The sequence below is a fragment of the Lontra canadensis genome, unplaced genomic scaffold (assembly GCF_010015895.1).
Source record: "Lontra canadensis isolate GAN:19392208 unplaced genomic scaffold, GSC_riverotter_1.0 scaffold13, whole genome shotgun sequence".
Lineage (NCBI taxonomy): Eukaryota > Metazoa > Chordata > Mammalia > Carnivora > Mustelidae > Lontra > Lontra canadensis.
Window position 1 is genome coordinate 27,246,175 of NW_022631007.1, and position 27,292 is coordinate 27,273,466.

A 27,292-nucleotide genomic window follows, 5' to 3' on the forward strand; every position below is an offset into this window, starting at 1 on the left:
GTTAGGAATCAACCCAATCTTGGAATTTCATAAAATTGTCATGTTTCATGTCTTTCTTTTCTTTTCATATCTGGATCAAAATGATCACATACATTTTTCTGTCAACAAAAATGCAACAGCCACTACCAGAACAAGCGAAAAACAAACTTTTCACCATGGAGGTAATCAAGTACTAACACCTCATTCCAGAGGTCCCCAGCTTTGCTGTATATTCATGTCACCTGCGGAGCTGATAAGTCTGGGCCCCGAACCAGGCATCAACGGTCTTTGAAGATTCCCCCTCATGATCCCACACTGCAGTCTGAGAATACTGCCTTACTCATAAGTAAATTAATCTAATTGCTGGTAATTAAAGAAAAGAATTAAAAGTTTATCCTGCCAGTCCTATACAGATTATATTTTAGGATAACCAAATAACCCTGGCCATTAATAGATTTTAAAGATATCTAAAGTATACCAAAGGAATTTCTGCTGATAAATGTAGAAAGGACAATAAAATTAGAAAAATCACCAATTTGCATCGTCTAATGAAATAATTGATTCAAGCAAAGATTGTCAGTGTATGCAGAAACCTCTGTATTCTTGATCCTGGCTGCACATTAGAACTACCTTGGGAGTTTTTAAACTCCTAATATTCAGACCTCAGCTTAGGCTGATTGAATTGGAATCCCTGGGCATGGGACTCAGCAATAGTTTCCGAGCTCTACACCCACCCCTATCCCAGGCCATTACAGTACACAAGCAAGATTGGGAATCATTGCATTAGGAGAGAGGTTGATGGTGAACTTGAAAATATGGAAAGATCAGACTACCACCGCTTGAATTGACTAACTGATCTTAACTGTAAAAGTTACAATACGACAGGACATAAAGTACACAACACCATCCATAAAGTATTCTAACCACAGAAGTTTGGCCTGAAAGCTTCTAGTTCTAACTTTCTGCTTAAAAGACATACAGAGGTTAGAGGATATGTACCTGCCACCATGAGAAACCCACACACTAATTCAGAATATGGAGCATCCTGAGTTTATTGCTGTGGTTCCCTCAGTGAGCCAAGAAAATGAAAATGAGGGTCTGAGAACCCTTTTTAGACTTAAGGTACTAAGTAACAATCAGAGTCCAACACTATCTGTAAGTCTTATTTCAGCCTGACAAGTACAAGCCAACTGAAGAAAAAATTTTTGAGACATCAGGAAAATGTGACTGTGAACTCTTTATGTGGTGTGATGGAATAAATGTCGTTTTTTGAAGTCCGTATTTTACAGAGCTACATATGGAAGTATTTAGAGTCAAAATGATCTTATGTGAGGGATCTGTTTTAAAATTCTGTAACAGAAGAAAGGAAAAAAGCAATAAATGGAGCATAAAAAGTATGGCATAATGTTGTAATTATTAAATTGGGAGGGTTGCTAATTATACTTATGTTTGTTTGGGGCTTTTTTGGTTAAAGACTTATTTATTTATTTTCGAGGGAAGGGAGAGAGAGCTCCAAGCAGACTCTATGCTAAGCATGGAGCTTGACACAGGACTTGATCTCATGACTCTGAGATCGTGACCTGAGCTGAAATCAAGAGTCCGGCGCTTATCCGATTGAGCCACCCAAGCGCCCCTTCTCTCTCTCCTTTTATGTTTGAAAACTTTAATTCTAAAAAACTTAAATACAAATTCTTTAAACAAAGGGTTCAGCATATTGGGGGTTAAAACAGTACATCACACTGACACATGTTAAGTCCAGCCAGCTGTTGGCCATACTGCCAGTGTGAGCCATGACACAGATGAATACAGTATGAGATGACAGTTTCCAGCCAGTAGACATGATTTAATGTCTATCTTCCACACTGGTGGGATTTTGTTAAATGAATCCTGATTTAAGCCGAGTTACCTCTACTGTGCTGGACATCAGTCTCTCTGCTAGTTTAGAACTCTGCACTTACTGCTGTGTTTGTGCGAGTTCTAGGCAGCGTCACTGTACACATCGTAGCCGCGGATACTTTCGCAGCATAACTAGTTAGCCATAAGGCGGTTGTGCTCTAAAAGATAAAATCATGAAAAAAAAAAAGAGATTCATTCAAAGGACATAATGAAATAAGAAAAATGAGTAGCAAAATGTAGAAGACTATTGCAAAGGGCAAAAATATTTGAGTACGTTCAAAACATGTAATGTAGAGTCCTAGCAATACTGCTTCTATTTTGCAGATTGGACCCCAGCATTTATCTTCAAATCTCTAGTTGACAGCATTATACACTTTGGCTTGCTGATGTGTCTCCTTATTTGGCATCACATTTTCTCTGTTTTCTTCATTAGGAGAGGCATCAGGTTTCAAATACTAGAATACATCTTTGAACCTGAGTTTTGTGTTGTGCTGTGATAAGGCTTCTACACTGTTGTTTGTTCTTGGCACACTTTCACGTGTCCATTGATAGATGTCCCAAAGTTCTGTGTGAAATGTGGGCTCAGAACTCTGCACCACTATATAGATTATTATGAGGGCTTAAGATTTAAGTAAAATAAAAAATAAGAGTACTACATCAATAAAGAAAAGAAAACAAATTGTCAACCAGGTTTTTTTTAATTATCTTGTATGGCAAACTTGGCTCACAGCCAGTTAGTGACACAGCAAAAGTGTGTTGAAATTGCTTATGGTAAAGTAATCTGTAGCAGAGATGCTTATAGTGAAAAGACTGGACAGAGTATGTGCATGGGTGGCAAGCACCAAATAAGAATGTTAGCATTTTGCTTTAGCAAATATGTATCTGAATGTTCCTACACCATTTACTCATACTTTATGGGGATGTATGTAACACATCCCCATAAGAGTTAAATACACTGAATTAGGGCTTTTTTTTAGAGAAAGAGAGCACAGGCACGGGATGAGGGACAGGAAGATGGAGGGAGAGAATCTTAAGTAGGCTCAATGCTCAACACAGAGCCCAACACGGGGCTCGATCTCACGAACCTTAGATCATGACCTGAGTCAAAATTAAGAGCCAGGCGCTTTGCTTTACCAACTGAGCCACCCAGGTGCCTGGTGAGGTATTAAAATTGCACATCCAGGACACCTGGCTGGCTCAGTTGGTTAAGCATCTCCCTTCAGCTCGGGTCATGGTCTCTGGGTGCTGGGATCGAGTTCCACATTGGGCTCCCTGCTCACCAGGGAGCCTACTTCTCCCGCTCCCTCTGCTGCTCCACCTGCTTGTGTGCTCACTCTCTCTCTCTCTCTGACATATAAATAAATAAAATCTTAAAAAAAAAAAATAAAATCACATATCCAGTGTTAGCCTCTAACATTTTATGTTTAAAATAAACATGTTAAACAAATATTTAAGTGTTTTTTCTCTCTTAGTGATATGTGAACAAATACTCTATTAACTGCCTAAAACAAAATAGAAAGTATCAAGTTTAAAAGCTCCTCTTCCCATTACCACCTCCTCAACACAGAGCCACACACTTCCTCAATTTACAGCTGTTGCTTTGGGAAATGTCAGAAAGGCTACCATCTGTAACCCCACATTTCATTCCTAAGCCAGAGTTAGTCTGCATTTAGCTCTATCATTATAATCTATACCAAAAAAGATAGCCCAATAGAAAATCACAGTAAAACCTAGTTTCAGAAGACCTTTTCTATTCTTTTTGATAGGAATATCATCCTACCCTTACAGATTTCTATGGGTTTTGTTTTGTTTTAAAGAAGTTTTCTTGGGGCACCTAGGTTGCTTAGTTGGCCAAGCACCTGCCCTCGGCTTAGGTGACCCAGTCCTGAGCCAAGCTCTCTGCTCAGGCAGAAATATGCTTGTCCCTCTCCCGCTGCCCCCCACCACCTCTTCTCCCCCTCCTCCCTTACTATCTGCCACCGCCCTCCCTCCCCTGCCCGCTGCTAATGCTCTCTCTTGGATTAAAAAAATAAAATCTTTAAAAAAAAGGTTTTCTTGGCTTTTGTTTTGGGGGTTTTTTTGTATAGTTTTAGCAGAGGGTATCTGTCTTTTATGACCTACTATCAAATATGCCCTTTTCTATATTTGGTAACATTTTTTGCCCTAAAAGGAATGAAGTGTATCTTTGAATTTGAATGATTTTTGAGCACTTGTATCTATGGATCACTGATTTTTTTTACATCACAGAAAATCCTTGATTCTTTTTTAGCTTTCTCTGTAGGAAGCAAGAGGCCCGTGGCCTTTTATGATCACCTACTTATAAACTGAGTGTTGGAAACTTGACACGTGTGATCTATTTCTTTTCATCTTTATAGTTCTAAACTCCTTATTTTTCTAGTTTTCTTCTTACATGTATAAATGCTTTATGGTAAGTGTAACACCTGTATTTTAATTCATGCCTGGACTCAAAATACTCAAGATTGATAAATACTCATTTTATATGACTATTTGCAGAAAGACCTTTTTTTCTAATGATTATTTTTTAATCATTTTGTATTCCTGAACAGAATTCAGGAATTTTAAAATATTATGAAGAAGAGATCTCTCTGGTGACATATAAAACTATAAAATACTTTTTAGATTTGCATTATAGAAATTAAATAAAGTGCTTTATACCAGCTTATGCAGAAACAAAGTTTGCTTAAGCCACAAAATTGAATTCAGGCCGATAAGCTTTTACAGTGGATTTTAAGGCAGTCTAATTGATGTTTAGAGCAAAGTTTAGAGTGAACTAGAAGATACTTCATTAATGGTTTCCATTTTCCAAGGCTTTTCAGTCAACATTTTCTAGATGAGTAAAAATTTTTAGAGCCACTGTCTCAATATTTTAAAAGATAGCATAAGTATGTATAAGATCCAAGAATCTAGATACACTCAAGAGAACCAGACAAGAAATAGTTCAGTAAACAAGAGCTTCTGCCCATTCTTGCAGATTTTAACTTATTTTAAAGCCCAGCTTTTAGAGGATATCATATGTATATAGTAATTCATATTTTGAGTCCATACACCCCACATATCTATGATCTTAAGTTATTAGTCAATGTCTATCTGTGTCTTCTATGAATCAGAGAATGCTTTTATGGTTCGTGTTTCCATCACCCTATTCACATTTCCACTCAGCAACAGTATTTCCCAATCGTCTCATTTCCTCCGGTAATTGGGTTACCTGCTGTAGAAGTGAATCTTGTACATCGAAGAAGTTACTGAAGAGGAGAAGTCTTCAAAGCTATCATCCATGTTCTCTTCCAGAATTTGGACTGGAGCTTTGCTTCTTAGCCATAGAAGGCACTGGAATATTGTTGTAGCTTTGTGGAATGTAGACTCCCTCCTGAACCTGTCGCCCTACAGGAAGCTAGAATACCAGATCCAAACAGGAAGTTGAGTCCCCATAAGACAAAATTAAAAAAAAAAAAAAAAAGACAAAATTTTCTACTCATATTTTCATAAAGTGTTGCCACTCAAGAGTATGAAAGCCTAACCTCAACTCACAGGCCAAAGTTGGAAGAAAAAAGAGCTACTCAATTCCCTTAACTGTCAAAGAAAAGAGAGCTACTCAATTCCCTTAAGAATGCCTTAACACTGCATTCTATTACCATCCCAGGAGTCCTGCCAAAACTCACATTGCACTCTTTTATGTAAGGGCAAACCTTTAAACACCATAGCAACTCAGAACAGGCACAAACAAGAAGAATCTAGCAAAAAGTTATAATATGCTGGACTGTGAAAGACTAGTTACAGAGTTGTATATACTTAAAATCTCCTTACTGATCTCTAGTTTCCTGTTTCCATGGTGATTTAACACATAGTATAGATCTCCATTTCATATACCATAAACAGTAAGACACAGAAATTAACAAAGCAGAGCAGTTTCAGTAATTTCAGGTTATTTAGAGAGACCTTGGTCTGTTTCCTGAGCCTATTTTCAATGCACACTTGGTGTGTATTTGGGAGATAAATCATAGTACACTTTGTGTTTTATCTTTCAGTGTGAGATGGTGGATAATACATGAGATTTATGTAGCCCTACAGCATTAGTGTCCCTTACCCTCTAGTATTTTCTTAGCTGCAGCCTTCTTTTTTTAATTAATTGCCCTTGTTTAGGTGATCTGGGGGCAACTCAGATGAAATGTAGCAGGCAAGAAGGACCCTGGTTCCAATAATCTCCCATTCACAAAACACAAATGGAGATTATTTCATTCTTCCTTGAAGTTTGTTAAAGTTCCATATTCTTAGACATGCATTTTCATAGAGGATGCTAATTTGATATTTGAAAATGCCCCATAAAATATTTCTGATGTTCCACAAAACATGTTTGTAAAAAAGTAACACATTCTTCAGTACACAGATGAAAGAAGTAGCATAGACATTCTGTTTGCCATTTTTTTTTAAACTTTATTTTTTCAGTGTTCCAAGATTCACTGTTTATGCATCACACCCAGTGCTCCATGCAATACGTGCCCTCCTTAGTACCACTACCAGGTTCACTGAATCCCCCACTCCCCTCCCCTCCAAAACCCTCAGTTTGTTTCTCAGAGTCCACAGTCTCTCATGGTTCATCTCCCCCTCCGATTTCCCCCATCTCACTCCTTTCCATCTTCCCATGTCCCTCTGTGTTATTTCTTATGTTCCACAAGTAAGTGAAACTATATGATAACTGACTCTCTCTGCTTGACTTATTTCACTCACCATAATCTCTTCTACTCCCATCCATGTTGATACAAAAGTTAGATATTCATCCTAACTGATGGAGGCATAATACTCTAAAGTATATATGGACCATATCGTCTTTATCCATTCATCTGTTGAAGGGCATCTTGGCTCTTTCTACAGTTTGGTGACTGTGGCCATTGCTGCTATGAACATTGGGGTACAGGGCGCCTAGGTGGCTCAGTTGTTAAGTGTCTGCCTTTGGCTCAGGTTATGATCCCAGGGTCCTGGGTTTGAGTCCCACATTGGGTTCCCTGTTCAACAGGAAGCCTGCTTTTCCCTCTCCCACTCCCCTGCTTGTGTTCCCTCTTTCACTGTGTATCTCTCTGTCAAGTAATAAAATCTTTAAAAAAAATAATAAAGTGAACATTGGGGTACAGATGGCCCTTCTTTTCTCTACATCTGTATCTATGGGGTAAATACCCAGTAGTGCAATTGCAGAGTCATAGGGAAGCTCTATTTTTAATTTCTTAAGGAATCTCCACACTGTTTTCCAGAATGGCTGCACCAACTTGCATTCCCACCAACAGTGCAAGAGGGTTCCCCTTTCTCCATATCCCCTCCAACACACGTTGTTTACTGTCTTGTTGATTTTGGCCATTCTACCTGGTGATAGGTGGTATCTCAATGTGGTTTTCATTTGAATCTCCCTGATTGCTAATGATTATGAACATTTTTTCATGTGTCTGTTAGCCATTTGTGTGTCTTGCTTGGAAAAGTATTTGTTCTCCGTTTGCCATTTTTGTTCATCAAAACGTCTCTCGGTTTCATGTTCTCATTGTGCTAAATCACAACATGCCAGCTATTTCACTCTAGTTTATGGTAGTGATCCTGAAGTGATCCCATTTTGTAAGACCGGTTTCTCTGGTAAATTTGACTAGTGTCTTCTTTTATTCCTCATAGCACCTATTTTTAAAAGACATTAATTTTAAAGTAAGACTACATAAATAATACATAGTTAATACTTTTGAACCTTAACCCTACTGCAAGAATACCTTCTACAATGATGGGGAACTGGATCCTCTTACTAATAACAACTATGTGTGTATATATTTATTTGTGTGTAATTTGGGGATTACAAGTTGTCAAGAAAACAGTAAATTATAGTAAAACAGTGTGAAAATGATTTAACTTTCTTTTAATGACTGAGAAGAGATACCAATATCTTTTTGTCTTTGCAGATATATATTACCATTGGGCTTCATTATAGAAGTAGAAAAATGACTAAAGACCCCCTTGATAGTTTAGAATTGGTTGCTTTGTGGCTGATTAATATGATAATATATCGTAGTTATAATATGATAAATACATATTTATCAACTTTTTTAAAACATTAACTTCAGGGGCGCCTGGGTGGCTCAGTGGATTAAGCTGCTGCCTTCGGCTTGGGTTGTGATCTCGGGTCCTAGGATCGAGTTCTGCATTGGGCTATCTGCTCAGTGGGGAGCCTGCTTCCCTCTCTCTCTCTGCCTGCCTCTCTGTCTACTGTGGTCTCTCTCTGTCAAATAAATAAATAAAATCTTAAAAAAAAAAAAAAAACTTAAGTGTTTACTTAAAAATAGGGGAGCCTGGGTGGCTTGGTCAGTGGAATGGCAGCTTGTGATCTTGGGGCTATGGGCTTAAGCCCCACACTGTAGGTATAGGGATTACTTAAAAATAAAAAAATCTTTAAAAAGAAATAAAATTTAGACCCTGTTCTCTAAATAACTCAGGTATTTGAATCGTCAAATTAGATTTGGAGGACATGGGAATTTAGTATTTTAGTGTTCTAGTTGCCATCGCACTGTCCTTTTCCATATTCTATTTTTTTTGAGGTCTTATATTTAAAAGTATAAGAAACCGGTTCCTGGGTGGCTTGATTAAGCATCCAACTATGGATCATGGCTCAGGTCATGATCTCAGAGTTGTGGGATCGAGCCCCACATGGGACTGTGCATCCAGCAGGGAGTCTTAAGATTCTCTCTCCCCCTCTCCTCTCACTCTCTCCCTCTGCTCCTCTCTTCCTCTCAAATAAATAAATCTTTAAAAGTATAAGAAACGGATACTAATATTTAAAGAGGGTACATGGTTGTGTTACTTTCAGGGCAGTTTTGTTTATTTTGTTTGTTTTTGTATTTTTTGAGATACTAATTCTGTTAATTAGGGTGACCAGTGTGGAATCCTGTACCTCACAATTTGTGCTTGCTCTGTTTAAGATTATTTATTTTAAATAGCTTCTCTTAAAGAAGAGTTTAAATGAGCATAGTTGTTTGTCACACAATTTGTGAAGAACTGTTCCACTGGATGAGGAGACACAATTGCCTCTTTCTCTTTTCCTATTTAAATACTAGTTCCTAATAGTTAAAAAGAGAAAAAAGAGGCATACATGGACTCTAATGGGTTTTGGTTTCCATGGTGATAAGTTTTCAGATCCTGACACTGCATGCCACCTGGTGTTTCCAAGCCAAAAGCTTTGATGTATTGGTGTCCCGTGTTTTAATCTTGTACTAAAGCTGAAGCTAAGAACTATCTAAACCTCTTTTTCTTTTAAAAAATGGTACATTTTCCATGTAGGAGAAGTCTTGGCGCTCCCACAGGGGTGCTTCCATATCTCAGAGAGTTGCCGTTTCACATTCGATGTGTCAGAGCTCCATTTTGGATGAAGTCACAGAAGACTGGGGCACAGCCCTGCTGTCCAGCCGTCCCTCGTGTCGCTATTCCCCGGCACACCAACTGCACATAATACTCTAGTAGCCTAGCAAACTACGTATTTTCCTTAGTCCTTCATAGCATTCCAGCCAGAAGTGCTACATAAGAATAGGTAGAACCCGAGAAACTCGTAACAGGAGACTTACAAATGAAGCGGATCACTCCCCAGGATCATCAGCCTGACAGAGCCTCAGATCAGGTTTCAGTGTGTACCAGAGAAACCATATACAATCTGTGATCTTTATGGAAATTCCAAACTTCAGAATTCAGAACTGTCACAGAACTCTACCACCTAGAAGTGTACTGTCAAATAATAAATCAGGAGACAGGTTGTTAAAAGCCTATATTAAGAATGTCAGTGAACATTTCTGGAGGCTAGGGAACAAAACCTTGGATTGAATTCAGTGTCAGGCTTAAAGGTTTAGAATCCAGCGGGGCTCCCGGCTCTCCTATAAAACTTGTATTTGCTTTCCAAACTAGCTTGATCAGCAATGCCTACAAGTTTTACTTTGCTTTGTATAGATAAACTTTATTGAACATAATAAAGCCACAGCACAGTGCCAGGTGTGAATCCACACTCAATAAAGAGAAGCTGCTCTTCTTAACTGGGAATTTATTCGACAAATACTTACCAGTCATTTACGGAGTACAACAGTACCTATCACAGGCACTGAGGACATAACATAAACAGACCAGACAAAAGTCCCTGCTGGCGCTGAGCTTACACACTAATGGCGAGAGTTTACATGTGGTAAAGAAGGGGCAAGCTTTACTTCCTATAGGAAATTTTTCCTAAGCTCCTTTCCCCCAGATGCTCCCTGTGTCTCCCACACACACCTATCTTTTCCCATAGCTGCATCATTCTTAGAGCCTTAATAAGTAGTTAAAGGAAGAAAGAAAGGAAAGACAAATGAAAACATTGAAATCCTTAAGGGACTCAAAATGTGATAAGGACTTTATGTAAATCTTCAAAGAGATCGTGAAGCAGCATTCCTGAAAAAAATGTTTGTTAGCAACATGAAGGTTAAGTTTGAGGAAGAGACTTCTGAAGATAATCAGAAGATGGGCAAATATATTTTGAAGAAATAGAGAAAAGAGGTCACATTTGAATGGAAATGGGGAAAGGTAGTGTGATTTACACCACCCCAATTTACAGCATACAAAACAGATGTCGGAGATAGGGAAGGGGATAAATAGTTTTGTTTTTAAGATCAAGATGGCAAAATGACACAGTTGAAAGTACAATAAGATAGTGGGAGAGACAGATTCGGAGTGAGGAAACAAGAATTAGGTTTAGATATGTCTATATTGATTCAGAAAAAGACTAAAAAGAGTAAGGTAAGCAAATAGATAAAAAATTAAAATTTCCGGGATGCCTGGGTGGCTAAGTTGGTTAAGCGGCTGCCTTAGGCTCAGGTCATGATCCCAGCGTCCTGGGATCGAGTCCCACATCGGGCTCCTTGCTCGGCAGGGAACCTGCTTCTCCCTCTGCCTCTGCCTGCCTCTCGGCCTACTTGTGGTCTCTCTCTCTCTCTGACAAATAAATAAAATCTTTTAAAAAAAAAATTTAAATTTCCATCATTTGTAACTCTGAGAACACCATACAGAGTTCCATTGATTTTAGATAACATGAAATAAAACATAAAACCCTAGCTCTGCCTTCAGAGATTTCATTACCAAGCTCAATAATATAAACACCATGCAAGTTTTTTTTTTTTTTTCAAACATTTGGAGGTATGGAGGATCTTTTATTAAACACTTGGCCACCATCCCTACCCTGAGTCTTCCTCTTGGAGGAAGTCACTTAAGAGGTGAGTTTTTCAAGGAAAAACAAGGTCAGCTTTCAGATTTTAATTTCCTATAATACGTAAGTTAACTTGGGGTGGTAATCAGGATGAAAAATTGTCATAAAATTTAGACAAACATTAATAAAATGAGTATATGAAACACTTTCATATAAAAAGAGTCTAAAAGATTATATATATATATATATATATATAAAATGGTATAATACTATACCATGAAAATGGTATAGTATTAACATGTAGATTATAAGGAAGTTACAAATATCTGAACCTTTGTAGCAAGTTTTGATGTAATACTGTCATTAGATTTAGCTGATTAAACTTATCTTCTTACAGATGTGCCAAATACTGGTGTAAACAAACCTAGAGTTTCTGACGCTGTCCACCCCAACAACTATCTCATCAGGACGGAGCCAGAACAGGGGACCCTCTATTCACCAGAACAGACATCTCTTCATGAAAGTGAGGGTCTGTTGTATTATCTTTTAAGTATCGATTTGCTTTTAATTTGTGCTATTTGAAAATGAGCATCAGAAGTGTAAAATAAATATATTTCCTGCTGGTTTCATTCCTTCAGGATCATTGGGTAACTCAAGAAGTTCAACACAAATGAATTCTTATTCTGACAGTGGATACCAGGAAGCAGGGAGTTTCCACAACAGCCAGAATTTGAGTAAAGCAGAAAATAGACCGCAGCATTCATTCATAGGATCAACTAATAACCATTTGGTGAGAAATTCAAGAGCTGAAGGACAAACACTGGTTCAGGTAAGCCAAGCACATCGAGAGCCTTGTGAAGAAATAGCCTCCTAACCTAGAGTATCAGTTGTAAGTGTTCTGTATTAGATATAAAATCAGTTCGTACAGTTCTGATCTTACAGAATGGACAAAGTAGTAAAATCATTTTAACACTATTCAGGTCTGTGATATTTAAAAAAAAAAATCTTGTAGGAATTATTTATTAGCTCATATTAATGAATTCAGACAAATTCCAGATACGGGAGAATAATTTTTTTTAGAAGAAGCAAGTTTGGCATGGAAGGAAGAGTCCAGGGCAGGAGTATGAGAAAACTGGGTGGATCATTGTAGTCCCTCTAGGGGTCATGCATTCCTGAAAATGCTAGAGCTATAATATGTTCTAGAGAATCCTAGAGGGCAGAGCACTATTCTCACACCTGAATAAAATGGGACTGGCCTGTTCCAACCAAAGTTTTTTGCCTTCACCTTTGGAATTGTTCCCTGAAATCACAATTCTTTGTTAGAATGTAGTTACTCTTGGGTGCCTGGGAGGCTCAGTGGGTTAAGCCTCTGCCTTCGGCTCAGGTCATGATCTCAGGATCCTGGGATCGAGCCCCACATCCAGCTCTCTGCTCATCGGGGAGCCTGCTTCCCCCTCTCTCTCTGCCTGCCTCTCTGCCTACTTGTGATCTCTCTCTCTGTCAAATAAATTAAAAAAAAAAAAAAAAAAAAAAGATTGTCTATACTCTTGCCTATGGAAGATTATCATATACAAGTGTAGCCATTCTGTTAAGTTAGGATTTTCTAACTTGTTGGTCAAAAAATAAGATGGCCTGTGTATATGTTTACAAAAACTCCTTAGCTCCTCCCATACTGCCACTTTATTCACATCAGTCCACTAGCATGGACCAGAATTAATGGAAGCAATAGGATCCTGAGTGAGAGTAACCAGTGAGGATAACAATCTGTCCAAGTACCCCAGTGATTTCTGTGGAGCTGAAAAATGGCAAGATCATCTAAGAAGTTAGGCAGCCACTAATCTTCCGATGATATAATAGAGGGAGCCCTACAGGTAACACCACAGTGGACCAGACTTTCCGTGCCGAAGGAGAAACTCGAGAAGGCTTTGGCACTTTGGCTCAACAGTTTAGAAGAAAATTTTTTTTAATGGATTTCTTTTTTTTTTTTTAAGATTTCATTTATTTATTTGAGAGAGAATGAGAGGGGAGAGGTCAGAGGGAGAAGCAGACTCCCTGCCAAGCAGCGAGCCCAAAGTGGGACTAATCCCGAGACTCCAGGATCATGACCCGAGCCGAAGGCAGTTGCTTAACCAACTGAGCCACCCAGGTGCCCAGAAATTTTTAAGTAATGAGAAACATTTCTGTATTAAAGTAAACAAAAATACAGCTCATGAATTTTTTTTCTTGTCCAATCATCATGTTCCTGTTGCATGCATTTTTAAGCCAAGCCGCACCCCCAGTCCTTAGAGTATACATTTATTCCTTTGCCGATAGGGATGCTCTGATGGGAACGTGTGAGCAGCTTTGGACTAAGTGCTTACAGGAGTTTATCTGCTTAGGTGAATTTTTATATTGGCTGGTTTGATCACACTTTAGAATAGTAATGATCTTAACTACAAAAATTTGTTGTCCGCCCCCCCCAAAAGTGGGCATGTTACCTCTTTTTTCTCAACTTACGGTAAGGTGATTTTGTTCCTAGAGCTGAAGAATTAGATTGCAAGGGGGTCTCTGAAATCTCTTGATTTGCATGTAGTCTGGGCAACACATTTCTTAGACCAAGGATCCCATTTTGGTAGGAAATCGCTCATATGTGAGATCTTCTTAACTTATTGTTAACACTATTTCTAAACACTGAGCTGTCTACTCATTTGCAAACTCCCTCTTTCTTGCCTTGTTGTTTTATTTACCATCGCTTTCCCACCCCAGATCTTCTCTCCATGGCTGTTGCCCTCCCAGAGTTGTTGAGTTTGAGCACACATAGGTCTACTTGCTTGTCTTCATAAGACAAAGGATTCTTCCTCTTAATGACATCTAAGAGTGTACAGAGTCCTTGCCTTATTCCAGTTTGTCCTCTTAGTGTCCTAATTTTAAAAAAGCGAGAGGGGGTTGGTGGGAACTGTACTCCAGTAGCCTAGTCCTGGGCTTGCAGCTCAGCACCCTGCTGTCAGATCCTAGGCCTGTTTCTCTCAGGCCAGTGCCCCAGTCCAGCCACCATCCCTCAATGTGCTGCATCAAGAAAGGCCTTTGAGACCTAGTGTTTGCAGGAGTCTACAGATTCATAGTAGGACCATCCATAGCAGAAATGTTCTTCATTTCCCATTCTGGTCTTTTCCAGCTGGCTAGCCAAGAACCCACCAGAGACTTTGAGCATTCCTCCTGCTGCAGCAGATTTGGGGGTACTTTTTTGCATCTCTTTAAATCCACCAGCTAAAGTTAAGAGCTCATACATCAAAGGAGGTAGAAAGAAATGCCCAAAATGACCAGGAGCCACACCTGAGCCAAAAGAAGAGAAATTTGGCTGGAGCACCTGTGCAACCAGGCTGTCCTTTGAGAATAGATAAACAGAGGAGAGCTTTGGACCCCAGGTCCTATGCAAATATTCATTTATTCCACATTGAGAGAACATTCCTTTTGTTAATGGGGCCAGTCCATAAAGATGAGTAAATTATAGGCAGTCCTCTAGCTACATTTAGATTGATGCATTCAAATTTTGTTTTGTTTTGTTTTGTTTTACATAAATGCATTACCTTGGCCAAAGTTTGACTCACGGGGCACAGAATAGATTGTTCCAGTGACCCTTTACACTTGCAGTACAGCATATTTTTTATTACAGTATAATTAACATACAGTGTTATATTAGTTTTAGATGTACCATATAGCAATTCAACAATTCTATCTATTGCTCAGTGCTCATCACTATGAATGTTTTCTTAATTCCCTTTATCTGATAATTTCACCCATCGCCCCACCTGCCTCCCCTCTGGGAACCACCAGTTTGTTCTCTGTATTAGAAGTCTGTTTTTAATTCTGTTGTCTTTTTTTTCTTTGTTCCTTCATTTGTTTCTTCAGTTCGTGTGAGTGAAATCATACGGTATTTGTCTTTCTGTCTTATTTCACTTAGCATTGAATACAACATCTTACCTATTGTGAAAAATGCATAGGCAAGAGGGTAAAATATATAAAGACAAAAGAAAAAGGAATATTACGTATTCTTCAGATCTCTCTTTACTAGTTGGTTTTTAGTATTCTGAAGGAGAAAAGATAGAGGTTAAACTACCAAGAAAAGGTAGACCAAGTAAAGCACAATAAGGACAAATACCCAGCTCTAAAGCATAAAAAGGAAAAAACAGTGAATTCACGTTCTTTAGTGAGCTATGTGCATTTTGTTTCTGTAATGACAGTGGACACAAAACCCTGGATAAACCCATTCTCTTTTCTCCCCCCTTTCATCAGCCATCAGTAGCCAATCGGGCCATGAGAAGAGTTAGTTCAGTTCCATCTAGAGCACAGTCTCCTTCTTATGTTATCAGCACAGGCGTGTCTCCTTCAAGGGGGTCACTGAGAACTTCTCTGGGTAGTGGATTTGGCTCTCCGTCAGTGACCGACTCCCGACCACTGAACCCCAGTGCATACTCTTCCACCACGTTACCTGCTCAGCGGGCAGCCTCTCCATACGCCACACAGAGACCCGCCTCCCCAACAGCTGTACGTCGGATTGGGTCAGTCACCTCCCGGCAGACCTCCAATCCCAACGGACCAACCCCTCAGTACCAAACTACCGCCAGAGTAGGGTCCCCGCTGACCCTGATGGATGCACAGACTCGAGTAGCTTCCCCATCCCAAGGCCAGGTGGGGTCGTCGTCCCCCAAACGCTCAGGGATGACCGCCGTACCACAACATCTGGGACCTTCACTGCAAAGGACTGTTCACGACATGGAACAATTTGGACAGCAGCAGTATGAAATTTACGAAAGAATGGTTCCACCTCGCCCAGACAGCCTGACAGGTGAGTGCAAGGCGACAGCACTACATAAAGCCCGGGGAGGAAGCCTTGTACGCAGTTGTGCAGTCGGAGCTGAAACAGAGCACGATGAAGTGGGAAAAGCTCATGTTTTTCTCTCAAAGTTTACATTGCTGACGTCAGGCTGACTTCTTTCAAGCTCTAATTCTTAATGCATGAAACTGTGTACATTTCTATCAACCAGAAATCTTTTTTCACAAGGAATACATTCTTCCCTCTCCCGATATTAGGATATGGAAAGTACGTTTTTGCATTGTAGAAGCACTGGTTGGAATTCTAAGCTGTTTGTTGGGTTTGGGTTTTGTTTTTTAATGAAAGAGTTTTCACCAGCTAAGCTTACCCCTCTCCTAACCCCTAAGTTATGTTAAAAGATGGTATCAGAATATCTCTTGAGATACTGAGCTTTTTTTTTTCTTTTTTTAAGAAATGCTTTAATGTTATACAATATGGATTTTTCTCACCAACTGCCTTGATTTTAGCTTCACGACAGGAAATTCACAAAGCTCCTATGATTACCTTCAAATGCCACTCGCATTAAATCAGAAAGACATCAGGAAGGTGGCTGATATTACACCCATTTCCTTCTGGGTATTTTCATGGAGGGTTTCCCACATAATGTATAGACATTGTTCTTTTTATCAAAATGAAACTTATCTTTAGTTAGTATTTTAAGTTACAAGTGTTTAAACTAACATATAAACAAAGGGGGAAAAAAATTAAAACTCTGTAAGAAAATATGGAATGCAAAGTGAAAATCTCAAGCTCCTCTACCCTCACCCAGTCCCACCCACCAGTGTATGTGTCTGTGTTCACATGTGTAAGTATATATATATTACATACACATGTGAACACATTGTTTTTTATACTGATGGGAATTCTACTATATATACCTTATACATCTAGAAATATGTGTAATATACTTATCTTATTTTTTAATATGTCTGAGAGCTCCATTCTGTCAGAAGATGCCTAGGGCCCCAATTTTTATAGATGTATTATAATTAATTTAATCTCTTCCTTATTAATGGACATTTAGGTGGTTTTTTCATTTTTAGATATTAGAGACAATGCAGTATATATTGTTAGCTCTATATTGTTCTGGCATATTTTGCACATAGATATTAAGATAACTATGAGATCCATTTCTTAAAGTAGAATTGCTGAGTCAAAAAAATGTGCTTATGTGTTCTTAAAGAAATACTGTCCTACCTCCTGCATTTCAGGAAAGCTGCACAGATTTCTATTTCCACCAATAGTTTTGAGTGTATCTGTCCTCCTCATCTTCACTAGCACTGCGTATTGCCAGTGCTGCATCTTGGCCAGTGGGATAGGTTAAAAGCTGTATCTCATGGTTTCCCATGCCCTTTATTGAGCTATGACTAGGATCGTACATGTTTATCAGCCATTTTAGGTCTTTTCTACAAACCACAAGTTTAGGATTTTTGTCTGTATAACTTGTAAAAGCTTTTTATACTCGAAGTAAAATAGCTTCTTGTAATATGCTTCTCAAGTATTTTTTCCATTTTGTAACCTGTCTTTTGACTTTGTTTTTGATATTTCTTATCCAAGTTTTAAAATATTTGGTGTGGTAAAATCAATATCTTTTCCTTATGGCTTTTGAGAAAGGTAAAGCCTTTTTGAGATTTTCTAATTGAATAATTTTGCATGAAGAATTAATATTGAACTAGAATTTAAGCTCAGAGAAAGTCCTAGTGGAGAAACCACCTCTTATTCATTCAGTCACCAGAGGAGAGTGCTTGGCTTAGATATTTTCTAGCATGCCTCTGAAAGTCTGCAGCAAAGTGAGGTAGGAATCATTTATGAAATACTGTCTCCCAAGGAAACCTTGAAAGGTAAATAGTTCTGAGGATTTCTATACTCCCCTCTGTGAATATATAGAAGGCTATGCAGAAATCTATGTTTGCAATAGAGTGAAGTAGAAACCCAGGAAAGGAAGTGAGTACATAAATTACTGTCTGTATTTAACTGTGAGATGGATGATCTCCTTTGGTTTAAAAAGCCTGCCTTCTGACATTGCAGGTGAAATTAGACGTTGTTTCAGGGGGGAAAAGGCAGACCTAGCCTATCACAGATTTTTTTCCCAATATTTCCTTATATAAAAGGGTATAGAGAAGCTTTGCTTCTCATCTGCCTGCCTACTTATTCTGAATGTGGATCCTATTTCATGAATTCCTTTTCTTTTATTCTTACTTCAGAAAGTGTTTTACTTATCACTATATTTACTATGGTTCTTGATTTCAAAGGATTAATAACCTTCTAACTGATAAGCCTGAAGCAATATTTTGAAATAGATTCAGACACTTGGATATTTGGTGATCATAAGTTCAATGATGATACAATATGTGTATAAATTACATCCTACAACAGAAAAATGTGCCTGCCCTAAAATACTACTTTAAGTAAAATCATAGCATGTCAAGAAAAGTTTTGGGAATGCAAGGAATACTATTTGGAAGATAAATTTGTATTTATTTCTAGTATCTTAAATATAAAGATTTTAAATCACAGGGAATATGTCATTGTAAAAGCTAAACTAGTAGGTAGAACTGCAAATAGAAACTATCGTATAAGTAAATAATATTGTGGAAGATAAGTGTTTTCCATTAGTTGGAGGGGGAGAGAAGACTATTAAAAATTAATTTGTGTGAATACTTCTGGAAAAATTATTTCTAATAACAATTATAGAAGATAATTTGTCTTCCAGTTTAAAAGATACTTAGTTTTGGTGAACTTTCTACACATAATCATTTTACTTATTATATAGAGGCTATGTTCTTTTTTAATTTTTTTAAAATGTAAAACTATAGGACTGTGTTTTATTTGCATGCATGAGTAGATGAACAAAAGTAGTAACCATCACTGTTACGTTATTCACAAAGATTGTAAAATCAAAAAGTAGGATATTTCACTCTAGTTCTGGAGCTTTTGTTTCCCATTATAGTCTGTCACATATAGTAATTTCACCTCACTAAGTAATCTTATAACAAGTGAATATTTACTGGATACTTTTAAGAGTTATCAACAAGCTCATTTTGTTACCTTTCCCACAAAATTATAGTAAATATGTACAATATTTGTGAATCCAATCATACTGCAACGTTTCCAGTGAAGAATTTAGCCAGATCCTTGCAGAGTGACACTGTAACGTTCTGAGAATGCTGCAGAATGCTTTAGTCTTATTTCACGGAATAGCGGAGAGTGGTGGGAGCATGGCGGCTCAGATGACTTCAGGAGCATCCAGCGCCGGTGCCCAAGTGTTGAGTGAGCTACAGAATCCCACAGCAAATCACAAGAATTTGTGGCTCCACTGAGTGTTAAAATACCACCTTGTGTTGAAAAGATTACCAAGTACCATGGTCCGTTTACCTGCCTGCTTTATATCACCATTGACAAATACAGTGCCTGCACCTTTTTTCAAAATACTCATGGGTTCCATAAAGAAATGGAGCGTTCCTCTACTAAGAGGAATAAGAAATCTGCAAGTGAATAAGAAACTGAAATCCCCAAATGAGAACTTTACAGTAAGGATCACAATATCATCTTTAGAGTTATATTGGCTCCCATATCCCCATGGTGGGCTGACCTGGCCCTTTAACTCATGGAGGGCTCTGATGAGTTCAAGATTGCTCACACCATGTCTCCTTGAGCCTTGAGGGTTTGATGTGTCCAGTGTTGAGAATTTCCTCTCAGCCCTATCAGGAAGCAGTTCTCTGATGGGAACGAATCTGACTTCTTTTGAGGCCCTCAGTTTCCTTGGTTTTGAAATGAGGTTTGCCCAGACCATTTCCCAACTGTATGATTGTTTAATCCTATGATCTTCATTTTAGCAAGTAGAGAGCCAGTAGCTAAAACCCACATTGGTTCATTTAGATTCTTTCCATGTCGCATTGCTGTCCAGGGTAGGTAATAATAATCATTCATCTCAGAAGCTCTACATATTCAAAACTTTCTTGCCATTCCTCAGTAAGCAACAGTATCACTCATGTTCAGGCCCATTTGCTTTTAATTCTGATATGATTAACAGAGCTAATAGGTGAATGATCCTCTTTTTGTAATTAGTTATTGTGTCAATTATTTGCAGTCTTTTAAAAAACAAGTGCTGACTTCAGATATGTTTATGCTTTCTCTTGCTCATACTTGGAATGTAACCTTAGTATTCTTACTAAGTGATAGACTTTACTTCCTAATATCGACAAATCATAAACTTCAGAGCATCATAATATTGAATGTACTAATTTACTTTCTCTAAGAAAATAAAATATTTGGGTTTGAACTGTACTTTTTTTTTAATCACATGTCCCATTTAAAAAATGTTGACCTTTTAGTTATTAGCAATTTAAATGAAAGAATATTTCAAATGATTTGGTATTGATGTACTAACTTTGTACTTTTCCTTTGCACTAGAAGGAAGGTAAACAAGAAGCTGGCATATGGGTTCCTGCAAAAACAGCTATGTTTGTTTAAAAAAAAAAGGAAAAATACAGTAACGACAAATAGTAATATAATACCTCATAATATTTAACAAACGTTATTAGTTTACTGATAATATGCTGAATTTTGTAACATAAGATTTCATGTTTTCCTGTAAAACTCATGGGTAAATTGAGAGACATATTCAAAAGTGTTCTTGAACATCAATCTTTATCAAGCACTATTATGTAGACATTGTCTTAGATGTTGAGATTTAAGAGGTGTGGGACATGGTGGGCCCTGCCCCCAAAGAGCTGGTAGTCCAGTTCTGTGGAGCAGCAAAGAGAATGGCCTGAACCATTGTTCTTATGTTTTAGCAATGAAAATTGTGTAACAGTAGAAGAGGACATTGTCTTTTTGGTCACCATGATAAAATAGCTTACAGTTGTGGGATGGATTCCAGAATAGCAAACCATCTAATAATTTCCTATTTTTTCTTACAAAATTTACCTTTATCTGGCTGCCAGAGAAAGTTTGCCTCTAAGAATATATATGGTGTCTTTCATATCTGGCATCCTCCTTTTGTAAAACTCAGTAGGTTTGGTGTTTAGACTTAACATTTGGTCTTCTTGGTAAGTTCCTATTAATTGAGGCTTTTAACGTTAGCACAATTTTCTCAATTTCTTAATGAAGTTATTTTCCTGCCTCTAGGCTTACGGAGTTCCTACGCTAGTCAGCACAGCCAGCTTGGGCAAGACCTTCGTTCAGCTGTGTCTCCTGACTTGCACATCACTCCTATATATGAGGGGAGGACCTATTACAGCCCAGTGTACCGCAGCCCAAACCATGGGACCGTGGAGCTTCAAGGATCTCAGACAGCACTGTATCGCACGGGCTCAGGTGGGCCTCGGCGCAGTTCAGCTTGATTCCCAAACGCATAGGCCCAAGAGCAGAAGATTTTTATTGAGATTGGGTGCCCTGTTAGTATGAAATCATGTTGCCCATTTGATTGTCAGATAAGCAGCTGTGACAGCTGATCAATAAACCATAAAATAGAAGTTCGTGTTGTACCTATTTATAGGTTATTTTTTTTTAACCTTAGTTTTATCTAATCAGTGAACATGGTGATTATACTGTTAATTTACAGATAAGTTTATAGAGCTCTAAATCTGACTCTCCTTGGGTTTAAAACATACCAGATCTAGAAAGGAAAACCTTTATTGGAATATTCCTTTGTGATTTTTGTTGCCTGGAACGTGTATTTAGAGAAGATCCCTTTATGAGTTATTTGCCTGTCTTCAGTTTAGCTTGTATGCAGCCCAAGTGTATTTCGTATTACTCCTTTTTAGATACTAGATGTCCTCTGAATGTCTAAGTGTAGAGTGAAATAAATATTCCTTGTGATGGACCCTACCTGGGACAGAATACAATAACAACATTTATAAAAATAGGGAGCTAATGCATCACACCTATGCACCCCCACTCATATATATGCCACACCATAGTGGCTGATAGAGTAGAAGCTATACTCATGGCCATGTGAGCTGCCAGATTGTGCTGCAGGTCTGGCTCATGGAATCCCAAGAGACTCGCCCACCCTTCCTTCCTTCCTTCTTTCTTTCTTATTCTTTCTTTCTTTCTTTCTTTCTTTCTTTCTTTCTCTTTTTTTCTTTTTGAAAAGAGCTAATACAGGGATGCCTGGATGACTCAGTTTTTTGAGCATCCCACTCTTGGTTTCAGCTCAGGTCATGATTTCAGGGTTGTGGGATTGAGCCCTGTGTCAGGCTCCACACTCAGCAGAGTCTGCTGGAGATTATCTCCCTCTGCTCCTCCCCCTGCTCACACTCCATCTATCTCTCTCTTTATTCTCTAAAATAGATAAATAAAATCTTTAAAAAGCAAAAGAGATAGGACAGATTTATTAACATGCCCACAGTGATAACCCCTTAAAGGCATAACTCTAGGAGGCATGCCTCCAGAACACCAGGAGAGAGGAAACTGTATCTGAACCGATTCTTTGCCAAACACTGACAGTTTGGTCTGTTGCAGGATTTTTCTTTTAATAAAATGTACCAATTTTTAATAGTTATCAAGGAAGAAATATTGTACTTGTTGTGTTCTATAAATTGAGGGATTTTTTTAAGGATCTAATTGGCTTTATTAAATGATTGGTGATTCAGCATCCTATCAATCAAGTATAAGGGAACTCCCAAGGAATTTCTTTCATAAGATTAAGAAATAAATAATGTTATTAAAATCCTTTAATTGTGGGAAGAATACATCTGCAATCATTGGAGAGATACCTTTTCCAATAATTAAGAAAGAACTATTACATATAGTATGCAGTACCCTTAAACATAGCATTATGCAAAAATTTAGGGGAGTAGCTATAGAAGAATTTGCTGTATCAGTCTTCCTTCTTATGAAGTAAATTTTCCAGTATTATTAAAATCCAAAGGTCTATAAATAAAATGTATATCAAAATAAGTAACTTGTTTATGCTTCATGTTCGAAGTTTGACCTCGATTATCTAGACTTGAATAATTGTTTTTTCTTGCTAAGATGAAATTATGACATTTTGTCATTTATTTATCAAATTAGTTTAATTCTTTTCCTGTATTTCCCTTGCACTTTCGTTACTAAATCTTAATAAACATAGTAAGCTCAATCATGTAAGCAGATTTATCATTTTATTTTTGTTCTTTTCTGCTAATGAAATTGGCATACTGTTTGTATATATTAAAAAACTAAGTGCCTTCAAAACAAACTGAGGGTTGATAGGGGGAGGGTGGTTGGAGAGGGGGGATGGGGTTATGGACATTGGGGAGGGTATGTGCTATGGTGTGAGTGCTGTGAAGTGTGTAAACCTGGCGATTCATAGACCTGTACCCCAGGGGATAAAAATATATGTTTATAAAAAATAAAATTTTAAAAAAAACCTAAGTGCCTTTTTAGCACTAATGAGCTAGATTGGTAAAATCTAAATTGGTAACATTGATGAAATCTATAAAGCAATTTATGTAATTTTAAAAACTGTAATCCTTCTTAAAAATAGTTTTACTTTGGAAAGTATCACCTCATGGAGAATATACTAATCATTTTAAAAATATTGGCTTTCCAGTAGGTGTTGGAAATCTGCAAAGGACATCCAGCCAACGAAGCACCCTTACATACCAAAGAAATAATTATGCTCTGAACACAACAGCTACCTATGCGGAGCCCTACAGGCCAATACAATACCGAGTGCAAGAGTGCAATTATAACAGGCTTCAGCACGCAGCGCCGGCTGACGATGGCACCACGAGATCGCCATCAATAGACAGCATTCAGAAAGACCCCAGGCAAGTACTGGTTAGGAGTCTCCAGAATGCTACAGTATCATGGGCATCAACGGTTCCTTCCTTCTGGCTTTTTTTCAAGTTGCTGAGTCTATTATAGTATCAGTTAACTCATTATCTCTAGTATTTCCCATTGTATTTTAACACTGTCGGTCATTGAGGTTAATTTCATTTTCAAGATCGATTCCTTCTTTCAGTACCTTAATAGTAAGTTGGAGAATACACAGGTCTGCATGAATATCTGCAGCATTCATCACTGACATACTTCAGCGAGACAACTCCCTGGGATAGCCTCTTGGTCTGAATTATATGAAAGATTTTAAAAGATCATTTTACCCCTTTTCCTTTATCCTGACTCTTTAGATGAGGGCTTCAGAAAAAAAGTATGGTGTTTTAAACTGGAAAAGACCGGTATTGCATACATTTTGAATCGTACTGGTCAATGCTGTGTTGTGTTTTTATTAACTATTAACTTCTGCCATTTAGGAGAAAATAGTTGACAAGAAATTCTTATATTTTAAAAGCAAAAAATGGCCAGTGGTACATGTTTCCTCCTTTTAATTTTATTTGGCCATGTAGAAAGCCTGTTTTATTAAGATAAGTATGAGTCATTTGGTACTTGATTGATTTTGAAAAATAGCCTCATCTGTAATGAAAGCCATTTAAAATATTCAGGAAATAAAAAAGATATTTAGAAACTGGAAGAGAATTTTAATTTCTGAAAGAGTGGAATTATTGCTAAATTTTAAGCAGCTTGAGTATTATATGAAGGCATATATTAGCAAGATTTCATTCACTCTGCCTACAAATTGTTGTTTTACTGGAAAATTGTTATAATTATCAATTCATTTTCAGCAACCTACCAACTTATTCTAATGAATGTGAATTAAATACGTGAGTGAGATTTTGCTCATTAAAACAAAATAAAAGTACTTTTGAGTTGAATGGGAAACCCACTGCTTCACTAAAACCGTTCCACCTGATCACTCTTTTTCCTAAAGTTCTTTATAGTTCATACATTCATTTGGTTCTGCTAGTCCGTGTTCTTGCCATTTTAAGGGTTTTTAAATGATTTGTCTTATAGTACCTCCAATATAATTAAGTCAAAAATACCTTTGTATGATTTCATTTTTTAAAACCTCAAAATGACAAAATACTGAGGCACCCTATTAGATGCAAAATTTCCCAAAAGTGTTTTAAATTATAGGCAATTTAGACCATACCTCAGCTGAACCTGCAGAGAAAAGAATAGCTATCCAGAAAGACAGTGAAGTGTGATTAGAGTTCTGAGTTTGTGTCCCTGAAGACTTTAGTTTTGACCTCTGATATAAGTTGATTCACTATAAATAAGGATTTCGTGTATGATAATATACTTCAGTTATTCATAGTATGATAATTTTGTAGTCTAATGCATGAAACTGTTATGGCTAGCTTTGGTTATGTGAAACTTCACTGATAATGCATTTGGTAAGATGAATAAATGATTATTTTATAATAATTGTGTTTATTCTAGATGAAACTAGAATCTAGGTGAATCTGAAGTTTAAATATTCTAACCAAAATAAAAAGCTCATGACAGCTTTTAATTTTTAGTTTTGAAAATAGCAAACTTGAAGTAATAGCTTTAGTCATTTCTAAACCCATGTTCTTTACCATTAATGCTGCATTATAACCTGAAAATTTCTTATAAGACTAAAGGAGTTATTGATGTTTTCTATATAAATGGAAATCTGTGTTGTCTAGTGTAGAAGCAAAACTGATTAGTAGTATAAGTGACACATCTAGAAAGAGTAACCAAAGTTCCTCCTGGGGAAAGTGATAGTGACATAAAGAATAGCATTCATGGTGGTCACTTTTGAGCAGGGCCTGATCTGTGGAAAATAATTCCATTCACTGTCCCTTTGACCTTTATATTGTCAAATATTTTACATCTACGTCCATAATAAAACTTATAGCCTTATTATTTTTACTGTAAATATTCAATTCTCTTTTAAAGAAATTAAGAGATGAAACAGTGATCTTGATATTCACTTCATGTTTACCACGTATAGTTCTCTTCTTATATGTTCTTACTGTAAATTCAGGTTTCCATCTCAACCCATTTCCCTTCAACCTAACCCTTCCTTTAGCCTTTCTTGTATTGTGTGACTGCCAACAACAAATTCTCTTAGCTTTAACTTACCTGAAAATGTTTTTATTTAATTCATTTTTAAAGGATATTTTTACTAGATATAAATTTCAGGATTGACAGGTACGGGTTTTCCCTTTCAGTTCTTTAAAAAAATGTCATTCATTGTCTTTAGACCTCCATTGTTTCTGATGAGAAATCATCATTCTTATTATGTAATATACCTTCTCATTGGCTGTCTTTATCTTTGACTTTCAGCAATTTTACTCTGACAGGCCTAGGTATGTGGGGGTTGTTTTTTGTGGGGTTTTTTTGGTTTGTTTTTTTTTTTTTTACATTTAAGCTGCTTGGGTTTCACTGAGATTTTTTTGAATGTTGGTTGATGATTTTTACCAAAACTGGGACATTTTTAACCATTATTGCTTTTTTTGCCCCAAAGTCATTCTCCCCTGGAATAAGTTGACATCATCCTATAGGTTACTAAGGCTCTGTTTATATTTTAAAATCTTTTTTCTCTATATTCTTCATATTGGTATATTTTATTGATCTGTCTTCATAATTTACTGTCCTTTCTTCTATAGTCACAATCTGTGCTAAGCCCATGTAGTGAATTTTTTATTTCAGGTATTTGAATTTGGTGGTTTTTTTTTATAGTTTCCATGTGTCAGAAGACATTCATCTGTTCATTCCCTACATGGATGTTTTCCTTTGTTTTTTGTTTTTTGTTTTTGTTTTTTTGTATTGTTTTGCTGGGATTTTTTGTTTGGTTGGTTGGGTTTTTTTTTTTTTTGAGCACATCTATAATGACCATTAGAGTCCTCCTCTGATAATTCCAACATCTGGGTTTTCTCTGGGTCTGTTTCTGTTATTTGGGTGTTTTGTTTTTGTTTTGTTTTCTTTTGTTTTTACATCTTTGTGGGTTACATTTTCCTATTTTTTTTTTTAAGATTTTATTTATTTATTTGACAGAGAGAGATCACAAGTAGGCAGAGAGGCAGGCAGAGAGAGGAGGAAGCAGGCTCCCTGCCAGGCAGAGAGCCTGATACGGGGCTGGATCCCAGGACCCCGGGATCATGACCCCAGCCGAAGGCAGAGGCTTTAACTCACTGAGCCACCCAGGTGCCCCTCCTATTTTCCTTTTATGTGGAGCAATTTTAAATCATATGCTAATTATTGGTGCATAATAACATTGTAGGGACTCTGGATTCTGTTGTCTCCTATTAGGGTTCTGAGTTTGGTTGCAGCAGATAAGTATATTACTGACAGATGCTTTTGATCCTGTCAAGACTGGTTTTGTTTGTCTAGGATGGGTCTATTTCAGGTTTGTTTTACTCCTAGTGTATTCTTCTCTCTGTGGCATAGTTCTTTGTGGAGACTAAATCCTGAAGTGCTCCATGAGGTTTGCTCTCTGACTGGGCTGGAGGTCCAACATCACATGGCATAAGTTCACCTCTGTCCTCCAACAGCTACTGCACCAACCT

At 37.5% G+C, this 27,292-nt stretch overlaps 1 protein-coding gene across 8 annotated transcripts in view; it reads left to right on the top strand.

The window, feature by feature from the left end:
- PKP4 (plakophilin 4) overlaps nucleotides 1-27,292 on the top strand; it is a 241,930-nt gene that overhangs the window by 169,966 nt on the left and 44,672 nt on the right. For 4 of the 8 annotated variants that reach the window (XM_032857861.1, XM_032857866.1, XM_032857867.1 and 1 more), the window contains exons 5-9: nucleotides 11,472-11,603; nucleotides 11,713-11,903; nucleotides 15,347-15,899; nucleotides 21,057-21,245; nucleotides 23,467-23,686. In XM_032857861.1, coding sequence (XP_032713752.1) covers nucleotides 11,472-11,603; nucleotides 11,713-11,903; nucleotides 15,347-15,899; nucleotides 21,057-21,245; nucleotides 23,467-23,686 — 1,285 coding nt within the window. The remainder of the gene's footprint in view (nucleotides 1-11,471; nucleotides 11,604-11,712; nucleotides 11,904-15,346; nucleotides 15,900-21,056; nucleotides 21,246-23,466; nucleotides 23,687-27,292) is intronic. The other 4 variants (XM_032857868.1, XM_032857862.1, XM_032857863.1 and 1 more) reach the window with 3 other exon arrangements.